The sequence below is a fragment of the Phocoena sinus genome, chromosome X (genome assembly GCF_008692025.1).
Source record: "Phocoena sinus isolate mPhoSin1 chromosome X, mPhoSin1.pri, whole genome shotgun sequence".
In the NCBI taxonomy this organism is placed as follows: Eukaryota; Metazoa; Chordata; class Mammalia; order Artiodactyla; family Phocoenidae; genus Phocoena; species Phocoena sinus.
The window spans coordinates 9,984,648-10,009,544 of NC_045784.1; the positions used below are offsets into that span (position 1 = coordinate 9,984,648).

A 24,897-nucleotide genomic window follows, 5' to 3' on the forward strand; every position below is an offset into this window, starting at 1 on the left:
TGATACATACAATGCACATCTAGTTTTCAAACAATTCAGTGTCATGGCAACATGACAAAAGGTTAGTGAACTCAAATTCAGGGGTTTCCCACAATTGCTCCCCACTCCTTGCCTCTTCCAGGTTTCTTTCTCCTGATTCTCCAGTTGGCCATCACCTCTGGTTCAACGCAGCCCATCCATTTACGGGATCCCCACCGCGCCATGACATCCTTTGCTTCCATAGATTGGTTTCAGTGACTCCCTCCACCAGAAATGCATATTCCAACACTTCCTTTTCAACTCAGGCAACGTGGCTTTTTTTCTGCTCTGTGATCTTAAAAATAGATGGGAGGAGTAGCTGAGGGCACCTAGCTGTTGTCCCCTGAAGTCTGGCTCATAGTAGCCCGCAGGTATGTTGGCCTTCAGACTGGCTACTGGGTAGATGAGCGGAGGATGGAGAAGAATTTTGCTGCAAGTCATTAAATCTAACCAGATCATAGCCATGCAAAATTATATAATAAAGACCAGAAGGGGAATACCGATGCAATACAGAAAGGTGAGAGGTTCTCCCTGCCACCAGGTAATCACACCCAACTTCGTCTTCCTGGAGGGCTCTCTCCACCTTACCCTCTCCTACCCCCAGCCCCTCGTGCCGGCTGCTCACTCTTAGCTGATAACCCAGCTTCCGGCTTCCCTGACTGCATCAGAGAATTGGAAGAGCAATTGGGAGAGATGGCCCACCGGCTCCCCTCTGCTTGTGTGCCCGCCTAGAGCTTCTGCACCCACCTGTCCTGCCTGACCTCCTGTCCAGTTACCCAGATTGTGTAGCAGATCCCCCCAAAACCCACTGGCTTGATACCACCACTGTCCTGGAGTGTTATGTGTGGCGCGCCCACGGGTTGACTGGGTTCACTGAGGCGTCTGTGGCGGTGGGTGTGTCTGCCACTTGCAGTCGGTGTCTGGGGCTGGACTCACCCCCGCACAGTTCTGGTGCCTGGATGGGGAGACTCCACAGCTGCAGGCTGCCACTGGCTCCACGTGGTCTCTCCAATATGGCAGCTGTGCTGTCCCCAGACTTCTTCCAAGGCTGGTGGCTCAGAGCTCCAGTTCAAGTGGAGAGAGAGACAAAGAGATCACGAGAGAAGGAGTGCTTGGTGAGGTGGAAACACTCCCACCTTTTCTGTCCCAGCCTGGCAAGTCCTGCAACATCGCTTCTTCGGCTGCTCTCCTCCAGATACGGAAAAAAGCCTGCCCAGGTTCAAAGGAGGATGGGAGATAGGTGAACCAATTTGCAGACTCTTAAACTAAGGATGGAATTTTTATAATCCTTGCCAAAGCCAGTCTCCCCGCTAGTGCGCTGGGTCACCTCCCTGCTTTCCTCCCCTGTCTCTCCTGCATCTTCTTCGGCATTATTATTCACGATGGGGGTTTGGGGAAGTTTCTTCCGCACTCTCACCAGCATTACAACATGCTGTTATGCTTGCCATCCTCAGATACATCCTCTTGACCCTCTTGGCCCCGGGAACTACCACCGGTATCTTTGTTCCCAGAAATGTTTGCTGCCGGCAGCTCCTCCCCTCACATGCTTCCAAGAACTTGGAAGTCATATTTGCTTTGGCTTCACCTTCAGAATCTATCCAGTATCTGGCAAGTTCTCACCACCTCCACCCCTGCCAACTGGGGCTTTTGCTTGAATTACCGTAATAGCCTCTTGCCTGGTCTCCACGCTTCCACCCTTCCCCTCGTTGTCTCTTTCAACACAGCAACCAGCATGATCCTTCTAACATGAAGTCAGACCGTAGCACTCTTTGGCTGAAAACCTTGCCATGGATCGGCCTGCCGCTCCTTGTTGGGATGGCCGACTAGGCCCTGTAGGCATCCTCGGCGTGGGCCTGGGGCCCCTCCCTCTTTGTTTTTTAAATTGATTTATTTTATTTATTTTTGGCTGCGTTGGGTCTTCGTTGCTGCGCACAGGCTTTCTCTAGTTGCGACGAGCAGGGGCTACGCTTTGTTGCTGTGCGTGGGCTTCTCATTGCGGTGGCTTCTCTTGTTGCGGAGCACGGGCTCTAGGCGCGCGGGTTTCAGTAGTTGTGGCACCTGGGCTCAGTAGTTGTGCCTCGCGGGCTCTAGAGCGCAGGCTCAGTAGTTGTGGCGCACGGGCTTAGTTGCTCCGCGGCATGAGGGATCTCCCCGGCCCAGGGCTCGAACCCGTGTCCCCTGTGTTGACAGGCGGATTCTTTTTTTGCCTTTTTTTTTTAAACATCTTTATTGGAGTATGATTGCTTTACAATGTTCTGTTAGTTTCTGCTGTATAACAAAGTGAATCAGCTATATGCATACGTATATCCCCATATCCCCTCCCTCTTGCGTCACCCTCCCACCCTCCCTATCCCACCCCTCTAGGTGGTTGCAAAGCACCAAGCTGATCTCCCTGTGCTATGCAGCTGTTTTCCACTAGCTATCTGTTTTACATTTGGTAGTGTATATATGAAGATATACAGATGGCCAACAAACTCATGAAAAGATGCTCAACATCACTAATTATTAGGGAAATACACATCGAAACTACAGTGAGCTATCACCTGACACCGGTCAGAAAGGCCATCATCAAAAAATCTACAAACAATAAATGCTGGAGACGGTGTGGAGAAAAGGGAACCCTCTTGCACTGTTGGTGGGAATGTAAATTGATACAGCCATTATGGAGACCAGTATGGAGGTTCCTTAAAAAACTAAAAATAGAACTACCATATGACCCAGCAACCCCACTACTGGGCATACACCCTGAGAAGACCATAAGTCAGAAAGAGACAGGCACCACAGTGTTCATTGCAGCACTTTTTACAATAGGCAGGTGGATTCTTAACCACTGCGCCACCAGTGAAGCCCTGCTTAGACCGTTGTGAAAGAACAGCAGCCTCAGGTTCTGGGGGTCTAGGAAGGAGCACTGAGGTCAGTTAGCTCAGTCCCCATAGTGTGTAGATGAGAAAATCAAGGTTTAGGAGAATTCAGTCAGTAGGTGTTCATCAGAGCGGTTGACTTTCTTTAAGTTTAATTTTTATTTATTTTTTATTGAAGTATAGTTGATTTACAATATTGTGTTAGTTTCAGGTGTACAGCAAAGTGATTCGGTTATACATACATACATGTGTGTGTGTGTATCTATATTCTTTTTTCATTCTATTCCATTGTAGGTTATCACAGAATACTGAGGAGAGCTCCCTGTGCTGTGCAGTAGGTCCTTGTTGTTCATCTATTTTATATATGGCAGTGTGCATCCGTTAATCCGCTGCTCCCAATTTATCCCTCCCCCCTTTCCCAAGCAAACCATAAGTTCGTTTCCTATGTCTGTGAGTCTCTTTCTATTTTGTAAATAAGTTCATTTGTATCATTTTTTTTTAGATTCTACATATATCATATGATATTTGTCTTACTTCACTTAGTATGATAATCTCTAGGCTGACTCCTGATCTGACTTTGAGTTCACAGGAGCTAAGCCCCAGAATACATAAACATGAGAAGTCAGACTAATCCTGGTCTTCCTCTAACTTGTTGCAAAACTCAAACCACTGAAACTCATTTCCTCCCTCCTGCCATCTGTCCTTCTGTGTCCTCAGATTGCATCCGTGTCAGGAGCTTGCAAAGTCTTGAAGCTCAAAACAGTCAGCAAAGCACAAAGTTAGACTCATCTAAGTCCATGTGTTTTCCTGTTAGGAGTCATAGCTCTACAACCGTAGACATTCTAGCAGGAATCTAAAATGGATCTCACGTCAGGAGAATACACTTTTGAATACAGTCCTGCCACAAAAATGAGGCATCTAAGGGGACACGTGTCGCCTCTTCAGAGGGTTGTGTATTCAAGCTTCTGTTTGAAGGGTGGGCAGGCAGCCTTACCTTTAGGCCTGACTAGCCCCCATCCCACAAACTCTTCTTTCTCCCCTGCCGTGGATTTCCCTGAAAGCAGAGAGTTCTCTGCTTGGGAATATACATGGCTTCTGAGACACAGCAGTGGAGGAATTTGGTTCCTAATTGGGCAGGAATGGTGTCTAACTCATTATCATTCCCCTACTGCATCTAACATAGTGCCTTGCATGGAGGAGATTTATTGAGAGAACAGAACACCTGTGCATACAGAATCAAACATTCCCATTTTTACCATAATTAGCTCACAAATTGAGCATCCAAATTTACCCAGTGTATTTGCATGTGTAATTAGCTCTGATTCATGACTAAAGCTGGGCCTATTATGGTGTATTATGCTATTTTACAAATCAAATTCCTGAAAGACTTATGTTTTGGGCAATCACTGCCAAAAAAGCAAAAAAAAACAAAATAACGTGGATTATTTGTATGAAATGAAAAAAAAAAAGAGGCCTGGCGTTATGCTGAACGAACGCTTACATTTGAAAATAGCATTAGTTGAAGCGAAGGTCCTAGCTTCAGTCTGAAGCAGGTAGTTGCCCATGGCTTGAAAGGAGAAATTTCCATGGGAATAAAGGAATATTTCACATTTTAAAATCATCTTCTCAAGAATATCTTTTCGTTCTTAAGCCTCAAAGGTATTATTTCTCTGTAAATAACAAATTTAGAAAGGCTTTGTTCATTGACTCAGGTTTCTTTCTCACCTGGTTGATCAGGGTCCATCTGTGAGTTCCAGGCAGCCTGCGCAGAGAGCCGAGAGAAGGCTTGCCTTGCATACAGCGTTCCAAGCACCATTTGGGCTGGGACTCAACGACTGAGTATAAGACAGGGACAGTCCCATCCTGGCTGTGCCTGTTCCCAGGAGAGACAAATGAGCTCTGTGCTCTCACTAGGGTTTCGGGCTCAAGGGGCCAGAACTTCTGAGAAGGCAGATTGCCTAGAGCTCTTCTGCGGGTGTGCTTCCCACAGCCTCCCTCTGACTGCATCCCCTTTGTCCTCTGTGGCTCTTTTCCCATTTCAGCCCTTCTTTTAGAGGCCCCCCAACCCTCCTGGTCTCTCCTCGTCCCCTTGTCAAAAACCTGATCTTTGGAAAGACTTTGCTATTTATGATCATTGAGCCTTCCATGGGATTTGAAGAATGTTCAAAGCCTTGATTTACTCAGCAGATACTTACCTTGTGCTCAGGAGGTGGCAGGCATCATCATCACAAGTAAAGACAAGTCCGTGAACCTCCGAGTGTTTAGCACCTAGAGGGGGCGATGGGTGAGTTGATACCAAGACCCCTGGAAAGGTAGGCTAGCAGGATGGCTGAGGGCCAGCTCTGTATCTGAGTCGCCTGGATCTTAGAGCTAATTCCGTGTGCAAGTGGAAGGTTTTGTCTAGACCAGGGGCCTGAAAACTATGAGCTCTGGACCAAATCTGTCCCACCACCTGATTTTGTGAGGTAAGAATGGTTCTGACCACCTTAATTCGTTATGTTCTAAATAGTTATTTAAGTAGCCACATAGCAGCCTCAATTTGGTCTACAATATTGGCTGTCTGGCCCTTTACAGAAGAAGTTTGCCAAGCCCTGGCCCTGACCAACACTGTCTAATAGAACTTTCTACAGTGATGGAAAAAGTTCCCGTATCTGCATGCTCAAATACGGTAGCCATGAGCCTGATGTGACTTTGAGCCCTTGAAATATGGTTAGTGTGACTGAGGAACTGAATTTCAAAATTGCACTTAATTTTAATTCATTTAAATGTAAACAACCGCATGTGACTGGTGGCTGTCACAATGGCCAGAGCAGCTTTAGACCATTTAAGTCTAAAGATTCTGTATTCTCTCAGCGTTCTTCTCTCTGAATTTAATCAACTTCCCAGAGGCTGTCTGAGTCAAGAGGAAGGCAACACTCTTAATCAGATTTTTTGGGCCCTGGACTGGCGTTCACTGTCTGCTAGAAAATGCTTAATGGAAAGTGCTCGAAAAATGCATGAGAGCATACACTTACTTCCTCTTCAAGCTGTATCTGTGACATCTGCTGTTGTTTGGGGTAAGGCAGTTGGCTTTTTCAACCCCACAAGGCCCCAAATTAAGGAAGTCTTAATCATCTTTAGAGTTTAGGCTGCAGGCAGAGAAAACCTCACTTAGCAAAGCTATATTTCCTTCTATCCCTGCTTGCAGAACTGGAGCTAAAGTTAGCCTCCCATTCCTGCTAGGCTAACTTCAACCCTATAGGTCATTTCTCTCATAAGATTGCCTAGAACAAGAAGAAGTCATCAACACATGCCATCATTATGAATATTGTCAAACCATTTCCCCTAAGAGTAAAGTTGCAGTTGGCATTCTGGGGATGTCATGTACAGCGTGGTGACTATAGTTAATAATATTATACTGCATATTTAAAGGTTGCTAAGACAGTAGATCTTAAGAGTTCTCATCACAAGAAAAAAATTGTAACTATGTGCAGTGATGCACGGTAACTAACTGTGGTGATCATTTCACGATATATACATATATTAAATCATTATGTTGTACACCTAAAACTAATACAATGCTATATGTCAATTATATTTCAATAAGACTGGAAAAACAAAAGTCACAGTTGGCAGGTATTCTGCCTTCCAAGATAGCATAGGTGACAGTTATATCAAGTGTTTCTGTGACAGCGTAACATGGGTCACTAGTTTTTTAGTTTCCAATACCTGAGTCTTTCTTTCTTTCTTTTTAAATTAATTTTATTGAAGTGTAGTTGATTTACAATGTTGTCTTAATTTCCGCTGTACAGCACAGTGACTCAGTTATACATTAATGTATATGTTCTTTATCATATTCTTTTCCATTATGGTGTATTACAGGATACTGAATACAGTGCCCCATGCTCAACAGTAGGACCTTGTTGTTTATCCATCCTATATATATTAGTCTGCATCTGCTAATCCCAAACTCCCAGTCCATGTCTCCCCTACCCCCCCTTGCCAACCACAAGTCTGTTCTCTGTATCTGTGAGTCTGTTTCTGTTTCATAGATATGTACATAGATATGTACATTTGTGTCATTCTAAATTCTACGCCACTAAAATTAGGTTTGCAGTCATGCAATAGAAATTCCAATTAACACTGGCTGAGCATAACAATCTTGTGATTTCTCATAAACTCCTAGAAGTCAGCAGTTCAGGGCTTTTGTTTCCACTTTGCTCTATGAGGTCATGCAAGGATCTCGATACTCTGGATCATCTACCTTGTTGCTTCACCAACCCTAGCACATTTTCCTCATTTGCATCATTCCAAGATGGTGGCTACAATATCCATATTACAAGAAGCCAGATGGAAGTAGACAGGAGGAAGGGGAAGAGTCTCACTGTTTAAGGACCTGTCCCAGAAATTACACATCTCACTTCCTCTCCCATCACATTGGCTTTAACATAGTCATATGGTCATCGCTGCAAGGGAGTCTGAGAAATATAATCTTTTTTCAGAGTGGCATATGCCCAACTCTAAATGGAGATTCTATCACTATGAGATGAAAGAAAGGGGAAAAATATATAGATATAGAACAATCTCTGGAGCCTCTGAGAATAATAAAAGGAATTGGGAGTATCAGGAAATACTCCTGGAATAAGAACAACATACAGTTAATCTACACATATGCAAGTGGCAGCATCTCATCTGGAAAGAACTAATGGTGTTCCACATTCTATTTTATTTTATTTTTCATTTATTTTTAAATTTTGGGCTGCATTGGGTCTTTGTTGCTCCGCGTGGGCTTTCTCTAGTTGCAGTGAGCAGGGGCTACTCTTCGTTGTGGTGCACGGGCTTCTCATCGCGGTGGCTTCTCTTGTTGCGGAGCACGGGCTCTAGGCAAGTGGGCTCAGTAGTTGTGGCTCGCGGGCTCTAGAGCGCAGGCTCAGTAGCTGTGGTGCCTGGCTTAGTTGCTCCGTGGCATGTGGGATCTTCCCGGACCAGGGCTCGAACCCGTGTCCCCTGCACTGGCAGGTGGATTCTTAACCACTGTGCCACCAGGGAAGTCCCCCACATTCTATTTTAAATCTGTATATTTTTTCCCTCCTCCACTAGGCTTTGAGCTCTTTAAGGACAGAGATTCTATATCTGCTGCCCCTAGTAGGTATCCAATCAATATTCATCAAATGAAAGAATGAATGAGTCAGAAGAATTCTGATTTTTTTTAAATAAATTCTTTCTCACCAGATACTTGGTACAGTTTCAAGCTAAAGAACTGTTGGGGAATTTTCTAGTCCAAGCCCATTGTCTTGATCTAGGAAGGTTGTCTGGGTCCTTGGTATCCCATATTGCTGTTTCTGTGTCCATCATCCTCTTGTAGGGGATCTCCTCCTGAGCACGGTGCCCACCTCTGAAGGGTACCCAGAGAATGAACTATGAAGGCAGGGCAGGACCCAGTTCGTCTAACCTCCATCTGGAGTTCTTTTCACAACCTCACATGTAATCAGTGAAGTAGGAGATGAGAGGAGAAGGCAACTGCTTCTGTCTGGGTTGACCCCAGAAAGCTTCTTGAAGAAGATAGGTTTGAACTGGGCATTATAAAAGCAGAGCTTCCTAAACCTTTCCCCCCAGGGCAAGGAACCCCAGGGCAAATAGAAGAGGGAGAATGTGACCCCTGAGGAGGCTGGGAGTGTAGCCTGAAGGAACCTACTCCAAGGAGAAATTTCTTTTAACTATTTTGCTCTGTTCCACTATTCATTCATGTATGCATTCATTCTTTCATTCATTTATTTAGCAAACATAATGCAGCATTAAGTGCCAGACATTGTCTTTTATGAAGACACACAAGACCCTGCTCTCTTGAAGCTTACGTTTTCATGCAGAATAGATGTAAAACAAGTAAGCACGTAAACCAGAAGCACATAAATGATCAACAAGATAATTTCTGATGGTGCTTAAGGCTATGAAAGAAATAAAGCAGAGTAGTTTAGTGCAGAGTACATATACCTCTCTGTGCCTCAGTTGACTCATCTGTAAAATGGAAATGATAATAGAGGTCTACAATTCCAAAATCCCCTAACTGAAAGCTTTGTCCTGATTCAGTTGATGGCAAACACGACTTGATCTGAACTCATTTGGAAGCGCATCTTGACCTGAACCGAATTATGTAGTAGTAGCAGTAGTTGTTGTTCTTCTTCTTTTTTTAAAATCCCACTTAAGAGTGGACGGTCCTGTGCTTCACTGCACAGATTTTTTGTGTGTTTGATTATGAGATGCTGCCCCAGACTCCAGTTGGAGTATTACATAATACGAGGTACATGCATCATATTACCTTCTACGATCCGAAAAATTCTGAGTTCCAAAACACATCTAGGTCCAAAGGCTGTGGATAAGGGATCGAAGACCTCATGCAGTTATTATGAGGATTAAATGAGTTCATATATGTAAAGCACTGAAACCGTTGCCCAGCATATGGTAAATGCTACCTAAGTTACCTACTGTTCCTGCCTTTATCACTATTCTTACATGGGAGGGTATTTAGAAAAGTTGCCTAGAGACGGCCTCTCTGAGGATGTGTCATTTAAGCAGACAGCCAAGGGATGAGAATGACCTGGCTGTGGGAAGAGGAGGAGAAAGATAACTTCGGGAAGACGGAACAGCAAGTGCCAAGACTGGCTCAAGCGCAGAACAGAAAACAGGCCGGATGTCTGGTATGTGGTCCAAGAAGGGGAAAGGTGGTTCAAGGTCAGAGTGGTAGGCTGGAGTCAGAACATGCACGATATAAACAATGGTGAAGACTTTGGACTTCATTCAAAATGTAATAAGAAATCGTTGTAGTTGATCTGATTCGTGTTTATAAAGACTGCTCTGATGCTCTTGATGGATGAATTGTGGAGGAGGAAGGGGGCAAGGGAGAGCAGGTCGGAGGCCAGTGTGTAGTACAGGGTGAGACCTCATGGCAAAGTGGAGTAGGGTTGGGGTAGCAGACAAGGAGAAAAGTGGACAGGTGCGAGAAAAAGTTCAGAAATAAGGGAGAAAAAGACTTTCTGATTAATTTTGCATTCGTTGTAATTTATAATATGTCCATGTATAGAGGCTGCGAATGTCACAGTCATGGTCTCCAGTGTGTTAAGGTCAGTGGTTTGCTGGACCCAGCTTCTGGGAATGGGATCGGAAGAGGGCACCTGGTTCATGATTTGTCTTTGTCATTTATCCATTTGGCCCCCGCCTAGACCTCCCTGGTCCTTAATATCACGCTTAGCAGCATTACTTATTGCCTTTTGATAGTGGGATTCATGAACCCATCACATCTTCCGACAGAAGCATAGCTGAGGATGGGTTCAGGGTCTGGGATCCTGTTATCAGGGACCATACAAATAGCTCACTGTACTTATCCCCTTTCCCTCTTCTAAAGCCCTTCCCCCGCATCTTGACTTAATCCCTCTTCCCTGAGTGGTGGACGCTTTTCCTGAATCTTTGAGTAAGATTGATGCCCAAGGAAGATACACTATTTAGCTGAGGGCTTCCCATACTCCCGGCCTTTGCCACATCTTCCCAGGGATCTGACTGCTCCAGATTGAGAAGTACAGCCTTAAAAGATAACCAGAATTCTGGTGGGTGGCAATGGTAGGGAAGAGGACTCCAGGTGGAGGGGCTTGCAGGTCAGGGAACTGCAAGCTGGTCTTGGGCTCAGTGATTAGAGAAGCTGGTAGGGGAGTTGTATGAGGTCAACCTAGACGAGGAGATGGAGCCAAATTATGGAAGGCTTTGGACACCGTGATCAAAAGTTAGGGCTCGGGCTTCCCTGGTGGCGCAGTGGTTGAGAGTCCGCCTGCCGATGCAGGGGACACGGGTTCGTGCCCTGGTCTGGGAAGATCCCACGTGCCGCGGAGCGGCTGGGCCCGTGAGCCATGGCCGCTGAGTCTGCGCGTCCGGAGCCTGTGCTCCGCAACGGGAGGGGCCACAACAGTGAGAGGCCCGTGTACCGGAAAAAAAAAGAAAGCTGAGGGGAAATTTTGCTTATTTACCCTCCATTGGAGGAATTAAGGGAAGTAGACACTTGGTTTATTAGATATCAGTATGACTGGTTGATTCAGTCAATTGGGAGGACAGAAGCATTAATGGAGCTGGAAGTCTGCTGTAGAGACACAGGCTGGATCATTCCATGGATAAACACCAGTTAAATGAAAACCAGTGTTCTGGAGGAAAATACTGCTACAAGTCCTGAAACTGGAGAGCAAGTCTGTGGTTAAACCACCCTCTACGCAGGGCAAGCTCGAGTTAATATGATGGTTAGTAAAGCTCTTCAAGTGTGTCCCATGTTCCCTTTTAAGGTCTTTCTTCCCAGGGTGCAAGTGTCTCTCATGCTAAACCTGGATGCCCAAGAATCGCCATTAAGAGTAGGTTCCCACATGTCTCAGTTGGCCTGAGGGAGTCTTAGTTTATGCCTGTAGTCTTGGCATAAATTATTAACAGCCCCTCCCTTTTCCTTCCCATGAGTATCCTGTTTGATCAATTGGGGGTCACCCAGGCAGTGCCCTGACTCTCTACCCTCCCCTTTCCAAATTTGTGTAATATAAACCCAATGTGTAGGGAGAACGTTCATCCCCAAATCATCTCGGAGATGATTTCCAAAAACAGTCGAAGAGGAAAGCCCGGCTTGTAGATAGTAGTGCCAAAATGGCGGGAGTTGTGCGACCTTGGACAAATCAGTTAATATCGCTGAGCTGTGTCTTAATCTGTAAAATGGGGGTAATGGATCACCTTTGTTTCCCTCCTTAGAATATTAAGAGGCTCGAGTATTGTGAAGGACTCTTCTAATGTGTACCAGAGCAGGCTTAACAAACAAACATTAACTGCACTAAAGTTTTTCCTTCCAGATGTAGCTGCATTTTAACATTCCTTCACCCCCGCACACCCCTCTCAAATTTCAGACTTCGGCAGCTAATTGATGGCTCTTCCATTGCAGCATTCTAAATAACAGTGAATAGGAAAACGCTGCTTCTCCCAACTTAGAAGCTATAATACTGAAAAGCTAAGATGCTAAAAGCTAAATATGTAACTAAGTTTTTTATGAACCTCAGTAATTGACAACTACAGTCATGGGGTGGAGGTCGGGGTGCTGTTTAGACCGGTGAGAACCATCAACCCGGACTGTTTAGTTTCAAATGTAGCAAAAGAGAGGCAGCAAACGGGAATTTTAAATTCTGATTCTTGGTGTATTTTAGAAGGGCGATTTGTTCTTTCTTATACTTTCAGGTGTTTCTAATGTGGACCTCGAAGAGACAATTTCTCATCCTTTTTAACATGATCCTAATTTCCGAACTCCTTGGGGCTAGATGGTTTCCTAAAACTCTGCCCTGTGATGTCACTCTGGATGCTCCAAACGCCCATGTGATCGTGGACTGCACAGACAAGCATTTGACAGAAATTCCTGGAGATATTCCCACCAATGCCACCAACCTCACCCTCACCATTAACCATATAGCGGGTATCTCTCCAGCGTCCTTCTACCGGCTGGACCACCTGGTAGAGATCGATTTCAGATGCAACTGTGTACCTGTTCGACCGGGGCCAAAAGACAATGTGTGCACCAGAAGGCTGCAGATTGAACCCAGCAGCTTTAGTAAACTCACTTATTTAAAATCTCTTTACCTGGATGGAAACCAGCTTCTAGAAATACCTCAGGATCTTCCTCCCAGCTTACAGCTGCTGAGCCTTGAGGCCAACAACATCTTTTCGATCATGAAAGAGAACCTAACAGAACTGGCCAACCTAGAAATACTCTACCTGGGCCAAAACTGTTACTATCGCAATCCTTGTAATGTTTCATTTTCCATTGAAAAAGATGCTTTTCTAAATATGACAAATTTAAAATTGCTCTCCCTAAAAGATAACAATATCTCAGCTGTCCCCACTGTTTTGCCACCTACTTTAACTGAACTCTATCTTTATAACAACATCATTGTGAAGATCCAAGAAGATGATTTTAATAACCTCAATCGACTGCAAGTTCTTGACCTAAGTGGAAATTGCCCTCGTTGTTATAATGCTCCGTTTCCTTGTACACCCTGTGAAAATAATTCTCCCCTACAGATCGACCTAAATGCTTTTGATGCATTGACAGAATTACAAATTTTACGTCTGCACAGTAACTCTCTTCAGTATGTGCCCCAAAGATGGTTTAAAAACGTTAACAAACTTAAAGAACTAGATCTTTCCCAAAACTTCTTGGCCAAAGAAATTGGGGATGCCAAATTTTTGCATCTTCTCCACAACCTTGTCCAATTGGATCTGTCTTTCAATTATGAACTTCAGGTCTATCGTGCATTTATGAATCTGTCAGATGCATTTTCTTCACTGAAAAACTTGAAAGTTTTGCGGATCAAAGGCTATGTCTTTAAAGAGCTGAGAAGTTCATACCTCTCCCCATTACATAATCTTTCCAATCTTGAAGTTCTTGATCTTGGCACTAACTTTATAAAAATTGCTGACCTCAGCATATTTAACCAATTTAAAACATTGAAATTCATAGATCTCTCAGTGAATAAAATATCACCTTCAGGAGATTCAAGTGAAGATGGCTTCTGCTCTAGCATGAGAACTTCTGTAGAAGGTCATGGGCCCCACGTCCTTGAAGCATTACATTATTTCAGGTATGATGAATTTGCAAGGAGTTGCAGGTCCAAAAGCAAAGAGCCTCCTTCTCTCTTGCCTCTTAATGAAGATTGTTACAAGTATGGGCCGACCTTGGACCTAAGTGGAAATAATATATTTTTTATCAAGTCTTCTGAGTTTCAGCATCTTTCTTTCCTCAAATGCCTAAACTTATCGGGAAATACCATTAGCCAGACGCTTAATGGTAGTGAATTTCAGCCTTTAGTGGAGTTGAAATATTTGGACTTCTCTAACAATCGGCTTGATTTACTCTACTCAACGGCATTTGAGGAGCTACGCAACCTGGAAGTCCTAGATATAAGTAGTAACAGCCATTATTTTCAATCAGAAGGAATAACTCACATGCTAAACTTCACCAAGAACCTAAAGGTTCTGAAGAAACTGATGATGAACAACAATGACATCGCTACCTCCACCAGCAGGACCATGGAGAGCGAATCTCTTAAAATTCTGGAATTCAGAGGCAATCATTTGGATATTTTATGGAGAGATGGTGATAACAGATACTTAAAACTCTTTAAGAATCTGCTGAGCTTAGAGGAATTGGACATCTCTGAAAATTCCCTGCGTTTCTTACCTAGTGGAGTTTTTGATGGTATGCCTCCAAATCTGAAGACTCTCTCCTTGGCCAAAAATGGGCTCACGTCTTTCAATTGGGGAAGACTCCAGTACCTGAGCAATCTAGAAACGTTGGACCTCAGCTACAACCAACTGAAGACTGTCCCTGAGAGATTATCCAACTGTTCCCACAGCCTCAAGAAACTCATACTTAAGAACAATCAAATCAGGCACCTGACAAAGTATTTTCTACAAGATGCTTTCCAGTTACGACATCTGGACCTGAGCTCAAATAAAATCCAGGTTATCCAAAAGACTAGTTTTCCAGAAAACGTCCTCAACAATCTGAACATTTTGTTTTTGCATCACAATCGGTTTCTGTGCAACTGTGATGCCGTGTGGTTTGTCTGGTGGGTTAACCATACAGAGGTGACGATTCCTTACTTGGCCACAGATGTGACTTGTATGGGACCAGGAGCACACAAGGGCCAGAGTGTAGTGTCTCTGGATCTATATACCTGTGAGTTAGATCTGACTAACTTCATCCTGTTCTCACTTTCCATATCGGCAGCTCTCTTTCTGATGACGATCACAACAGCAAGCCATCTCTATTTCTGGGATGTGTGGTATAGTTACCATTTCTGTAAGGCCAAAATAAAGGGCTATCGACGTCTGATATCACCAAATTCTTGCTACGATGCTTTTATTGTGTATGACACTAAAGACCCAGCAGTGACAGAGTGGGTTTTGGATGAGCTGGTGGCCAAATTGGAAGACCCAAGAGAGAAATGTTTTAATTTATGTCTCGAGGAAAGGGACTGGTTACCAGGGCGGCCTGTTCTGGAAAATCTTTCCCAGAGCATACAGCTTAGCAAAAAGACAGTGTTTGTCATGACAGACAAGTATGCAAAGACTGAGAATTTTAAGATAGCATTTTACTTGTCCCATCAGAGGCTCATGGATGAAAAAGTGGACGTAATTATCTTGATATTCCTTGAGAAGCCCCTTCAGAAGTCCAAGTTTCTCCAGCTCCGGAAGAGGCTCTGTGGGAGTTCTGTCCTTGAGTGGCCAACAAACCCACAGGCTCATCCGTACTTCTGGCAGTGTCTGAAAAACGCCCTGGCCACAGACAATCACGTGACCTACAGTCAGGTGTTCAAAGAGACAGCCTAGCCCTTCTTTGCAAAATGTGACTGCCTAACTTACCAAGGAGACACTCGGCTGCCTAGATTGGCTCATCCGTGTCCCACCGAAAGAGTGTTTTAAACTTTTCCAAGCCATGAGATTGCCCATATTGGAGAGGAGTCACTGATATATGACAGAGGAACTGGAAAATTGGGATTTATATAAGCGTCAAGTCATCTTTCTTAGCTCTCTCTGTCTCCATTTGCAGTTGAGTCTCTGCCTTCTGCTCCTGTATAAAATACTGTTGGGAGAAGGGTGGCAAGTAGAGGACATGGCACTTTGATTCTCCTGGAATTGTGATTATTACATAAACACACAGTCACTGAATTGAGAAGAACTGCATTTCTACCCTTAAGAAGTACTGGTATATATGGAAATAGGGTAAAAAAAAAAATGCTCAGGGTCTACCTATATGACATTAAAATGCACCAGAGTTAATTAGTGGGAATAAACCAAAAACAAAAACAGTTAACTCCTCAGCCAATTGCTTGAGTGTAATCTAGCACCCCCTTCTGTGCAGACTGAGTGTTGGCACCCAACAGGTGGTTGCTGCTCAAGGCTCCTCGCTCGTTTCCCCTGGGCCTGTTATTGGGTTCTGTGGGGAAATAGAAACATCTTTGCCATTGATGGACATAGTCTACTTACAAATGGGAGAAAAATAAAGTGCTCTGCCTTTATGCAAAATGATGCTCTTCACCTTTGATGATAATTTACCTGCTTAAATATTGCTGTGGACTAAATGTTTGTGCCCACCCCCAAATTCATATGTTGAAATCCTAACCCCCAATATGATGGTATTAGGAGGCGGGGTTTTTGAGAGGTGATTAGATCACGAGAGTGGAGCCCTCATGATGGGATTACTGCCTTAGAAGAAGCAGCCAGAGGACTGAGGATACAAAGAGAAGTGGGCAGTCTGCAAGCCACAAGAGGACTCTCACCAGAACCAGATCGTGTTGGCACTCTGATCTCAGACTTCCGTCCTTCAGACCTGTGAGAAATAAATGTTTGTTCTTTAAGCCACCCAGTTTGTGATGTTTTGTTATAGCAACCAAGCTAAGACAAATATTTTCATCTGCATTGAGAAGTACTGTATCCAAAGAAAAATTGCCTCATCCAATGATCTTTCAAACTGCTTTGTTAACTAATACTGTATATTTATAATCATCTGAAAACTTGATCCATCAACATTAGACGATTTTGGTGGTAAACTCTGAAGAAGGACCCCAAGAGCGTGTATTTATTTAGAATTATCAGGCAGGGATGACAACTGCATGGATTCCTTTAAATTTGGGGGGCAGGGGGAGGAACAGAGGTTTATCGACCTTAACACTGAGAAAGCCTCAGTCTTGAGCTTCAGCTTCACTACTCAAAAAAAGAACAGAAAGGACCAAGATGTTCTGAAGACACACCTTCCAAGTGGGTATAAATCTGCATGAGTTCAAAGTTTGAAACGTGACCAATGTGCTTTTATTTCGCGAAAGAAGTTATCTACAGAGGTGTCTGTGCCCTTTGGAAGATAGCGTGTAAGGGTTCACATCTGAGAGTATGAGCTGGGAGATAACTGTATTTTCCTCGTATGTGGAAAAGCCAAAGGTTTTACTTTAAGGATGGCTATCAATACACAGTATATAAATTATTTCCAAAGGACACATAATCAATTAATAAGAGTCACAAATTCCCAAATTAATCTCTGGATTGAATAGAGCCAATGATCTGACAACCTCTATAAACTTGATTGTACTTCATAGATGCCTTCTTCGGTGAAAACAAAGATAGCATCATAAAAATTGGCTTTGGCATGATAAACTTTCTTCTATTAAAACACATAAATACAGGGACTTCCCTGGCGATCCAGTGGTTAAGACTCTGTGCTTCCACTGCAGGGGGCACGGGTTCGATCCCTGGTCGGGGAACTAAGATCCCGCATGCCACGAGGTGCAGCCAAAAAACACATACACACACATAAGATTTAAGCTATTTTGGTGATTCATGAAGCACTTGAAGACAACTTAGATATCTGAAATGGATCAAGAGGAAGGGAAACTGAGAACAATGCAACTCAGAAACCACAACGTATTTCAACATGAGATTGTGTACAGTGGTTTGTTGTAAGAAATGACCAAAAGCACTTCAACAGATGGTTTTCATTTTAATTCCTTTGTAATCTCGACAAGTCACTCTTTTAACCTCCTGACGGTCTTCTGTGGAGTCCTGTTCTATTGGAGCCATTCATAGATGGCACAGATCAAAAGCCGCCAACTCAGGCCACCAGGAGCGCATGATGGCTAGTTCTCCTGCCAAGCTCTGAGTGTCCTGCTCTCAGCTGACCCGCTTCTGATTGGCGCTGCTCTAGAAGGGACTCCCGATTCTCCATAAATCCCACTCTACCATCAAGGGGTTCCCAGCCTCTTTCAACCCTGAACCTGGCCAGGGTGTGTCCTTCCTCCTCGGATAGAGGCTGTACCTCAGCAAGACTTGGGCATCTGTTAGGATCCAAGCCAAGGGAAGCATTAGGCAGGTAAGTGTTAAGGCTGAGAATAAGGCAAAGCAAGTGTTTGCAGCCCATAGAACGGAGAGAAGATGAGTCTAACCATAGCCCCGCTGCTGACTCAGGGTCTCTTGGCCCCATCCTCACATCTACTTCCAGCTCTATCTGTGTGAATGGTCTTAGGTCCAACTGGTCTCTTAAATGTAGTCAGGGAATACAGAGTATATGAGGGGGGCAGTGGTGACTTAACAACCTGGGCGTCTTGTTCGCCAGTCTCCAAGGAAACTGTAATGGGGACAGCAAGGATGCACACTCTTCTTTTTCAGGAACCTGTCCCCCTCCACCCCCATAAAACATGCTTTTTATTTACTTCCTCCTTCTCATCCTAACCAGAGAGAACCAGGTTGCATCTCCTGTGAGGTATTTATGCCCCAGTTTTAAAACGGGGGTGGGGATAAGGTTTGATTTGTCCTGTACCTCTCCTCCACGCCCTCAAGTGGGCAGAGAACACTGGTTATGGGACAGATTTACTGGCCTGGTGTGGAAGCTCATCCCTCCTTGGAGCCTTGGGATACCAGGCCTCAGGAGCAGTTAGTAGTGGGACATGCCACCAGTCACCTCTGCTGGAAGCTCGAGCCCTTGAGCCTAAGAAGCACTGGGAATTCTTTGTTTCTTCTGAAGTACAAATATCAGTGTGGGAGGGAAATGACCAAAGAACGTGATTGAGGGCGACTCAAAAGATGTTCTCTGGAGAACACGAGGACTGAAAGTGAATCCCTGTCATTGAGTTAATGTAATGAAGGAGAACACGAGAGGCACCAACCAACCAATCAACCAACCAACCTAGTGAAGGGGAAGGGTTACAAAGAGAGGAGAAAGTCCCAAACTTGTGATGAGATTGTGTGGAAGAAGGCCTGGTGACACAGGGGCCATCCATGCTGGTGACAGTGAGATGACAACAGGGCAGTTTCACACTGTTTGGGGTTTTATATGTTTTTCCATCTCTCTTCTTTTGCCTTCCCCTCCCTCTCAGTTTCCTTTTCGGCTTTAGGCACCCACGGCAAGCCTCGTGTCCTACACAAGAATGAACAGAAAGAGCCGTTGTTGCAGGTGGATTCTTCTGTTCGGAAGCGGTGGTTTGGTGTGTACTTTTGGTTTAAAACTGGTCTCTTTCCCACACATACAGAGTAAATCCCCACCTGCTTCAGTGAGCACGAGCTTCTGTAATTGGCCTGGTGAAACCTTCCCTGGGTGACACTGGCCGGACTCTCTGTCACATTCAAACTCATACTCTTTCAGCTTATCCCAACTTTCAAGCATGTGGGTTAAGAAACTGAGTAAGATCTGGTGCTCTGCCTCAAGATGACCCTACTGTTGGGTTGTAATTAATTTCTAACGTGTTTGCCATGACATTTCAATGATTGTATTTCTTCATGTATATATCCCTTCTCCCTCTTCGTCATTTATATTAATTGTTTTGGAAGAGCCCAGACAAACTGACTGAGGAGGTTTGAGTCCCAGTGTCTCACAACAAGCACCCTCCAGAGAGAGTCTGTTAGGTTCTGGCGGATAACAGGAAGCCCCCGTGGCCTCGTGGCAGTTTTCACACATCCCTAGAGCCTGCCAGTGGTCAGGGTGAGGCGGGCAGATGCTTCCACACACAGAAAATGGTTCTCAGTGTCCTTCTGGCTGGTGGCACCCCTGAAGCAAAGGCCAGACAGAGACAGCCAACTAGGGCACCATCTTTGTCTTGTATGATACACGTGACTACTTCACTTCTCACTGGCCAAGGAGATGTAGCGGGTCAGAGATTCCAGAGGCTTTCAGAATAGTGAATTTCCTGAGCTTACGTCTTGAGCCATAGAAGTTTGTAGGAACATCTCCATGAACCCATGTCTGAGGCCCATTGTCCAGGGGGACCAAGCTGCTAAGAAGAGCAGGGGTCGGGGGGCTGTTTGGGCAGTTAGAACCAGCCTGTTGTCCTGCAGTCACCCTGGAACAGTGGGTAGCACTCCTGCGCCAGGTCCAAGAGGAGGCCCGCTGAGCAGGGCCTTGTAAGCAGGTGACGTGCATTAAATAAAATGGTTTACAGTGCCCATCTCACTGCCCTAGGTCCTCATTTCCCACCATTTAGTTGCCTTTCGAAGGAAGCTGAATTAGAAGAATGAGGTTTAAAAGAATCACCACTTTGGCTCCTCCTCTTGAGGACAGGCCCCCAAGGGGATGACAGGGTGAGGAGAGAGCAAGGAGGATCTTAGGATGAAGGGCGGAGGGTGAAGTCACTGGTGCCGGGACAGTGTTATCGAGTGGGGGCTGCAGGAGGAAGAGGAGGGAAGGAATCATATTTATTAAGCAGCAAAGCCAAGTTCAAGGCTTCAGTTATTCTGTTAAATCTTCACCTCAGCTCTATGAGGCTGGTATTAAGAGCCCCATGTCAAAGAGGATGGGTTAACTCAGAGATGAAGGTGGGGTCAGACATGTTAAGTCAACTGCCAAAGTCACAGGGGCAGTAGATGGCCCTGCCCCGAACTGACCCAGCTCTGTCCAGCCAGGTCAGCTGTTTCTCCAATTTTACAGGGAATCAGAATCACCACAGGAGCTTGGAAACCATGTGGTTGCAGGCCTCCACACCAGAGGTCCTGATTTCTGGGGCCCAGGACTCTGCATTTCTGAAACTAGCCCAAGTGCTTCTGAAGCAGCTGCTCTGCAGAGCCCCGTTTGGGAAGGGCCACATCTTCCTTTGGGATACCAGGGACTGTTAACTCAGGGATCACTTCAGCAAAGAAAGCCAGAACCCCCAGGTATGCTCAATTTCTCTTTCTCCTTCTGTGTATAACCCTCAGCACTCTTAACCCACTGCTTGGAAATGGAGCTGCACTTCAGCTCAAATTGCTTCCCATTAGGCACTTGTTTTCAGGAGGGATATAATCGAACCGTACAGGATTGGCAGTTCTGTTCAGGGCTGAAATGTGAAGACAGTTTGGGCAAGCACACTTAGCAGATTTGGGTAGAGACAGAGGCAGGTGGACAACTGATGCGCAGTCCCGTGAGTCCTGACCAGTAGAGCTGCTGCTTGTGTTCACGATTTAAAGGATGTCTTGACTGTAATTTTCCTAGTATCTGACTGAATCGGACACTGACTGTGGTTCTACGTATACGGTGCAGAGTGCCACCTAATGGAACCTCATGGGTGTTGCCGGTCTGCTACTGAGACCCTTGGCTAGGTCTCCCAAGTGGGGTGTGGGAAGAAAATATAAGAATAGATATAATCATCTTTTAGAAAGTGTGTCTGTGGCTATTTTATCATATACCCAGTGTATTAATACAGAAATAGGTAGGGCTGTGTGTTCAATGTTGTTTATTGATGAGACGGCAATGTCAAAAATATTGGAGACCACAGACTATCAAATCTTTGTTTTGACCACTTATTTCCATTGCTTTGATTTGGTGTCTCAAGATGGGGCTGGCCGTGCATCGCCCTTTGCACGTGCAGGCATAGATGAAAAACCTGAGTTAACCGGGTGAGCGGCCTTCTTTTCCGTACGACACATTTCCTCTTTTCATACAGCATGGCCCCCATGTTAAACCGTGGTTTTTGTAGCAATGACACCCTCTTAGCATCTCCCTAGTGCCCTCTGTCGCTCTCTCGATTCCAGTCTCACTCACTGAGCACTCTCTCGCTCTCTCCGATTTCTGAATAATCTAACTACTAACTGTTCTCCTCCACCACCCCCTCATCCCCACCCCAGCCCATAAATGGCATCTTTAAAGCCTGCTGTAATTTAATAGTTTGAGGATTAGCCGTCTTTTTCATCCTACTTAACTGTGAGTTCATGAAAACTGTCTCTGGGTGGGCACGATGCTTGGGGGCTTCATGCCCGCTTCCCACAGGCAACATTAAGCAAGTCAAAGATGATGGAATGCTCACTTGCTATTATACATGTATAGAACATTCCTCATACCGTGAATATTTTTAATCTTTTTCTTCTAGCATACAGTATCTGGGAATTTTCTTCTGCTAGCCGTTTCTGCTGTGTATAAAGTTTATGCTCAACATTTCATGTATTATATTCATATATTAAAATTTTTTTAATTTAAAGGGTGATACTTAGTTAGCTCTTCCATGCATTACGTATTCTCAATCACTATTTGGTCTCCTCTTGTTTTCTTTGAATTTAAGTCCATCAGACTTTCCAGAAATGTCTCAGATACCCAGAGTTCATTTCTGTAGGCTTTTTATTAAATATATTTTTTTCATTTTCCATAATCTTTCTACCATGAGAACGCTGACCACTTCCTGCTTAAAACTTATCGGAGGAAAGTCCCTTTTTCTTGATCCAAGTTCCCATATTTCCCTAGTTCTGCTTTTTCCTGTGATCCTGCAAGAAGAAGAAGAAAAGCCAGAAGTATGAAGGAGTGCCATGTTCATTTGCATAGGACCCTGTGATGCTTCTTTACCTCCAAGAATCAGAATTGAGTTCTTCCCGTTCTTACCCCTCCCCACCTTCTCCTGATATTTCCACTGACTCTAGGTATAATTGGTTTTCTCCATTGTCACACGTGAGTTTACATTTTTCCTGATATAGCCTGTTTTCATAAAACTTCTTTTAGAAAGTTCTGTTGAGAGAGACCATACTGAGGTTTATATACAAAAGTATAAAGTGCTTTCTTCCGAGAATGTGATGGGCAGGGTTGATCTCTCCCTAAGCGGCGCTGGACACCAAAGTTGCACCAAGTCCAGCCTTGGTGAAGTTCACTTGGAAATTTAGGATTCCATTTAGAAAGGGAAGTTTTCAGAGTTGTTGGGGTCTGCGGGAAGCCTGGTTACTTACACCTCTCTCCAGCTGAGCAATACACACCGGCGTCAGGTGGGGGTTAAGACCCAGCATTTGCTAAATTTGATGCCCATAGCTTGCGTTTGTCGTCTTATAACTCTCCAATCCCTCTGGCTCCATTGAGTTGCTCCGCCCAGCTACAGCTAGAAAAGAAGAAGGAATACGAGCTTTCAACCCAGAGCGAGGGCGCCCTGCCTCAGGGCGGTAGAAACAAGGAGGGGGTGTGCTCTGCTCTGCTCGGGCTGCCCCTAGAGAACAAGAGCCAGGAGGAGACTGGAACAAACAGGCGCAGTGACCATTTCCCCACTGTCGCCAATCCGACAAGTCGTTCTGTCTCCCGTGAGAAGCGTAGGAAGGGGTGAAAGGAAAGAAGGTCTAGTCACCATCCTTCCCCATTTCAGGGGTTGATGTCACAGTGTAAAGAGAAGAGAAAACTCCTTCCAAAGTGCCATTCTGAATCAATGATAAATGAGTAAAATCTCAATTAAATGAACTATACTAATAAATTAGTCTGTAAAACGTCAGGCCGTGCTTGGATTCATGAAATGAAGAAGACTCTTCTTTTAAAAGCCTAAGACCAAAACTTACAGGTTTCTCATCCTTACAGGAGATAGAGAGTCCTTACCTTCAGGGGCGCTAGAGGTATCATTTCTAAGACTCTATATTATTGATTGAGTTCCATAATTTCAGCATTTATGAGATAGTGTAGGATGTAGTTATTTAGAATTTGTATTCTGCGTTATATTGATGTAGTATTTAGAAGCTGTCAGTTGTACTCATTCACTCATTCATTCATTCATTTTATTCAGGCAGTCAATAAATACTATTGTGTGCACACCATGGACCAGGCATGGTGCTAGGGGCTGAGGAGACCCTGGTGAGCAAAAATAGAAATATTCCCTGTTTCCCCAGAGCTTATTCAGAAACTCATCAATCAGATAGTCGTGTTGAGGGGGATTCAAGTGCTTTGAAGGAAAGGAAGAATGTTCTAGAAGATTATGTAATTCTCATGTTACACATCAGAGAACTGAGTCCGATCGGGGAGCAGAAGGCACAGGCTGTCTAAGGAAAGCCACCGAGCTGAGATGTAAAAAATGAGTTAACTGAACAAGACAGCATTGGAAGAGGACCGTATTTGGAGGTAGGACATCACAAGGGTGGCTTAGTAATATTGATTTGGGGAGCTTTCCAATACCCAAACTGGAGATGCTGAGTCAGTAGTTGGCCACAGTCTATGGAGCTAAGAAAGAGAGCTGAGCTAGAGATGCGTAGTTCAAGTCTCCTGCGGCGATGACAGTGACGGACACCTTGTGCAGAAATGATGTAGTCTAGGGACTTGCTATTCAAACAGTGGTCCCTGGACCAACATCGTCAGCGCCTCCTGGGAGTTCCTTAGAAAAGCCCCACTTTGTACCTGATAAATCAGAATCTGAATTTCAGCAACAGACCCAGGTGGTTGCCAGGCATTTTACAGTTTAAGAAGCACTGCCCTTATTAACCTCAGCGCTACTGACAAAGCATTCTTTATTTGGATGAGGTGTCTGTGTGTGTGTGTGGGGGGGAGCTTTTGAGGGGAGAGCTGTCCTGTGCATTGTAGGGTATTTAGCATCCCCAACCTCCACCCACTAGGCGCCAGGAGCATCTCCCCTTCCCTCCCCTCCCCTGGAGTTGTGAAAACTACAAATACTCTGTCAAACGTCCCTTGGGGGACAAGATACACCTCCCCTCAGTTGAGAACCACTGAGCTAAGGGCAAGGTATTTAGTAAATGGCAAGATGAGGGGAATTGAGCTTTGAAGAATTCTAATTGTTCGCAGCTGGCAGAAGATGAGCCTGAAAAGGACAATGAAAAGGAGGAGACAGAGATAGAAGAAAATAGAGGAGAGCAGTGTCGAAGAAATCAAGGAAGCAAGGATGATGAGGACGGTGTCACATGCCACTGAGATGAAGACGAGGACTGCAAAGTGTCCATTTAATTGAGAGAAATGGAAGTGACCCTCGGGAAGCTTGTTAGAAATACAGAGTCTCAGGTCCCCCCCCCCCCCCGAAACCTCCTGAATCAGAATCTACCTACGTTTGAACAAGAGCCCCAGGTCCCCAGGCGATTCCTACACACACATTAAAGTCTGCTAACAGAGACTTAGGTAAGTCTTTAAGCTAGTTTAGTAGTGAAGGAGAGGAAACAAGATGCTGTGCAATTGTATTTACAACCGGTTTGCTACATGTGACTGCCTTAAATATACTTAGTGTCTATAAATAGATTTAAAGGAACCACACATGGTTGAACATGTCACATATTTAAACAGGAAAGT

At 44.7% G+C, this 24,897-nt stretch overlaps 2 protein-coding genes across 13 annotated transcripts in view; both read left to right on the forward strand.

The window, feature by feature from the left end:
- The window catches only part of PRPS2 (phosphoribosyl pyrophosphate synthetase 2), a 137,698-nt gene that overhangs the window by 49,618 nt on the left and 63,183 nt on the right, over positions 1-24,897 (forward strand). The gene's annotated exons all lie outside the window — the stretch shown is intronic.
- TLR7 (toll like receptor 7) overlaps positions 1-24,897 on the forward strand; it is a 102,092-nt gene that overhangs the window by 14,012 nt on the left and 63,183 nt on the right. For 4 of the 11 annotated variants that reach the window (XM_032620173.1, XM_032620168.1, XM_032620175.1 and 1 more), the window contains exons 1-3: positions 8,850-9,553; positions 12,102-17,781; positions 18,803-24,729. In XM_032620173.1, coding sequence (XP_032476064.1) covers positions 9,443-9,553; positions 12,102-15,251 — 3,261 coding nt within the window. In that variant the 5' untranslated portion in view covers positions 8,850-9,442 and the 3' untranslated portion in view covers positions 15,252-17,781; positions 18,803-24,729. Of the gene's footprint in view, positions 1-8,849; positions 9,554-12,101; positions 17,782-18,802; positions 24,730-24,897 lie in introns of those variants that run through there. The other 7 variants (XM_032620177.1, XM_032620179.1, XM_032620178.1 and 4 more) reach the window with 5 other exon arrangements.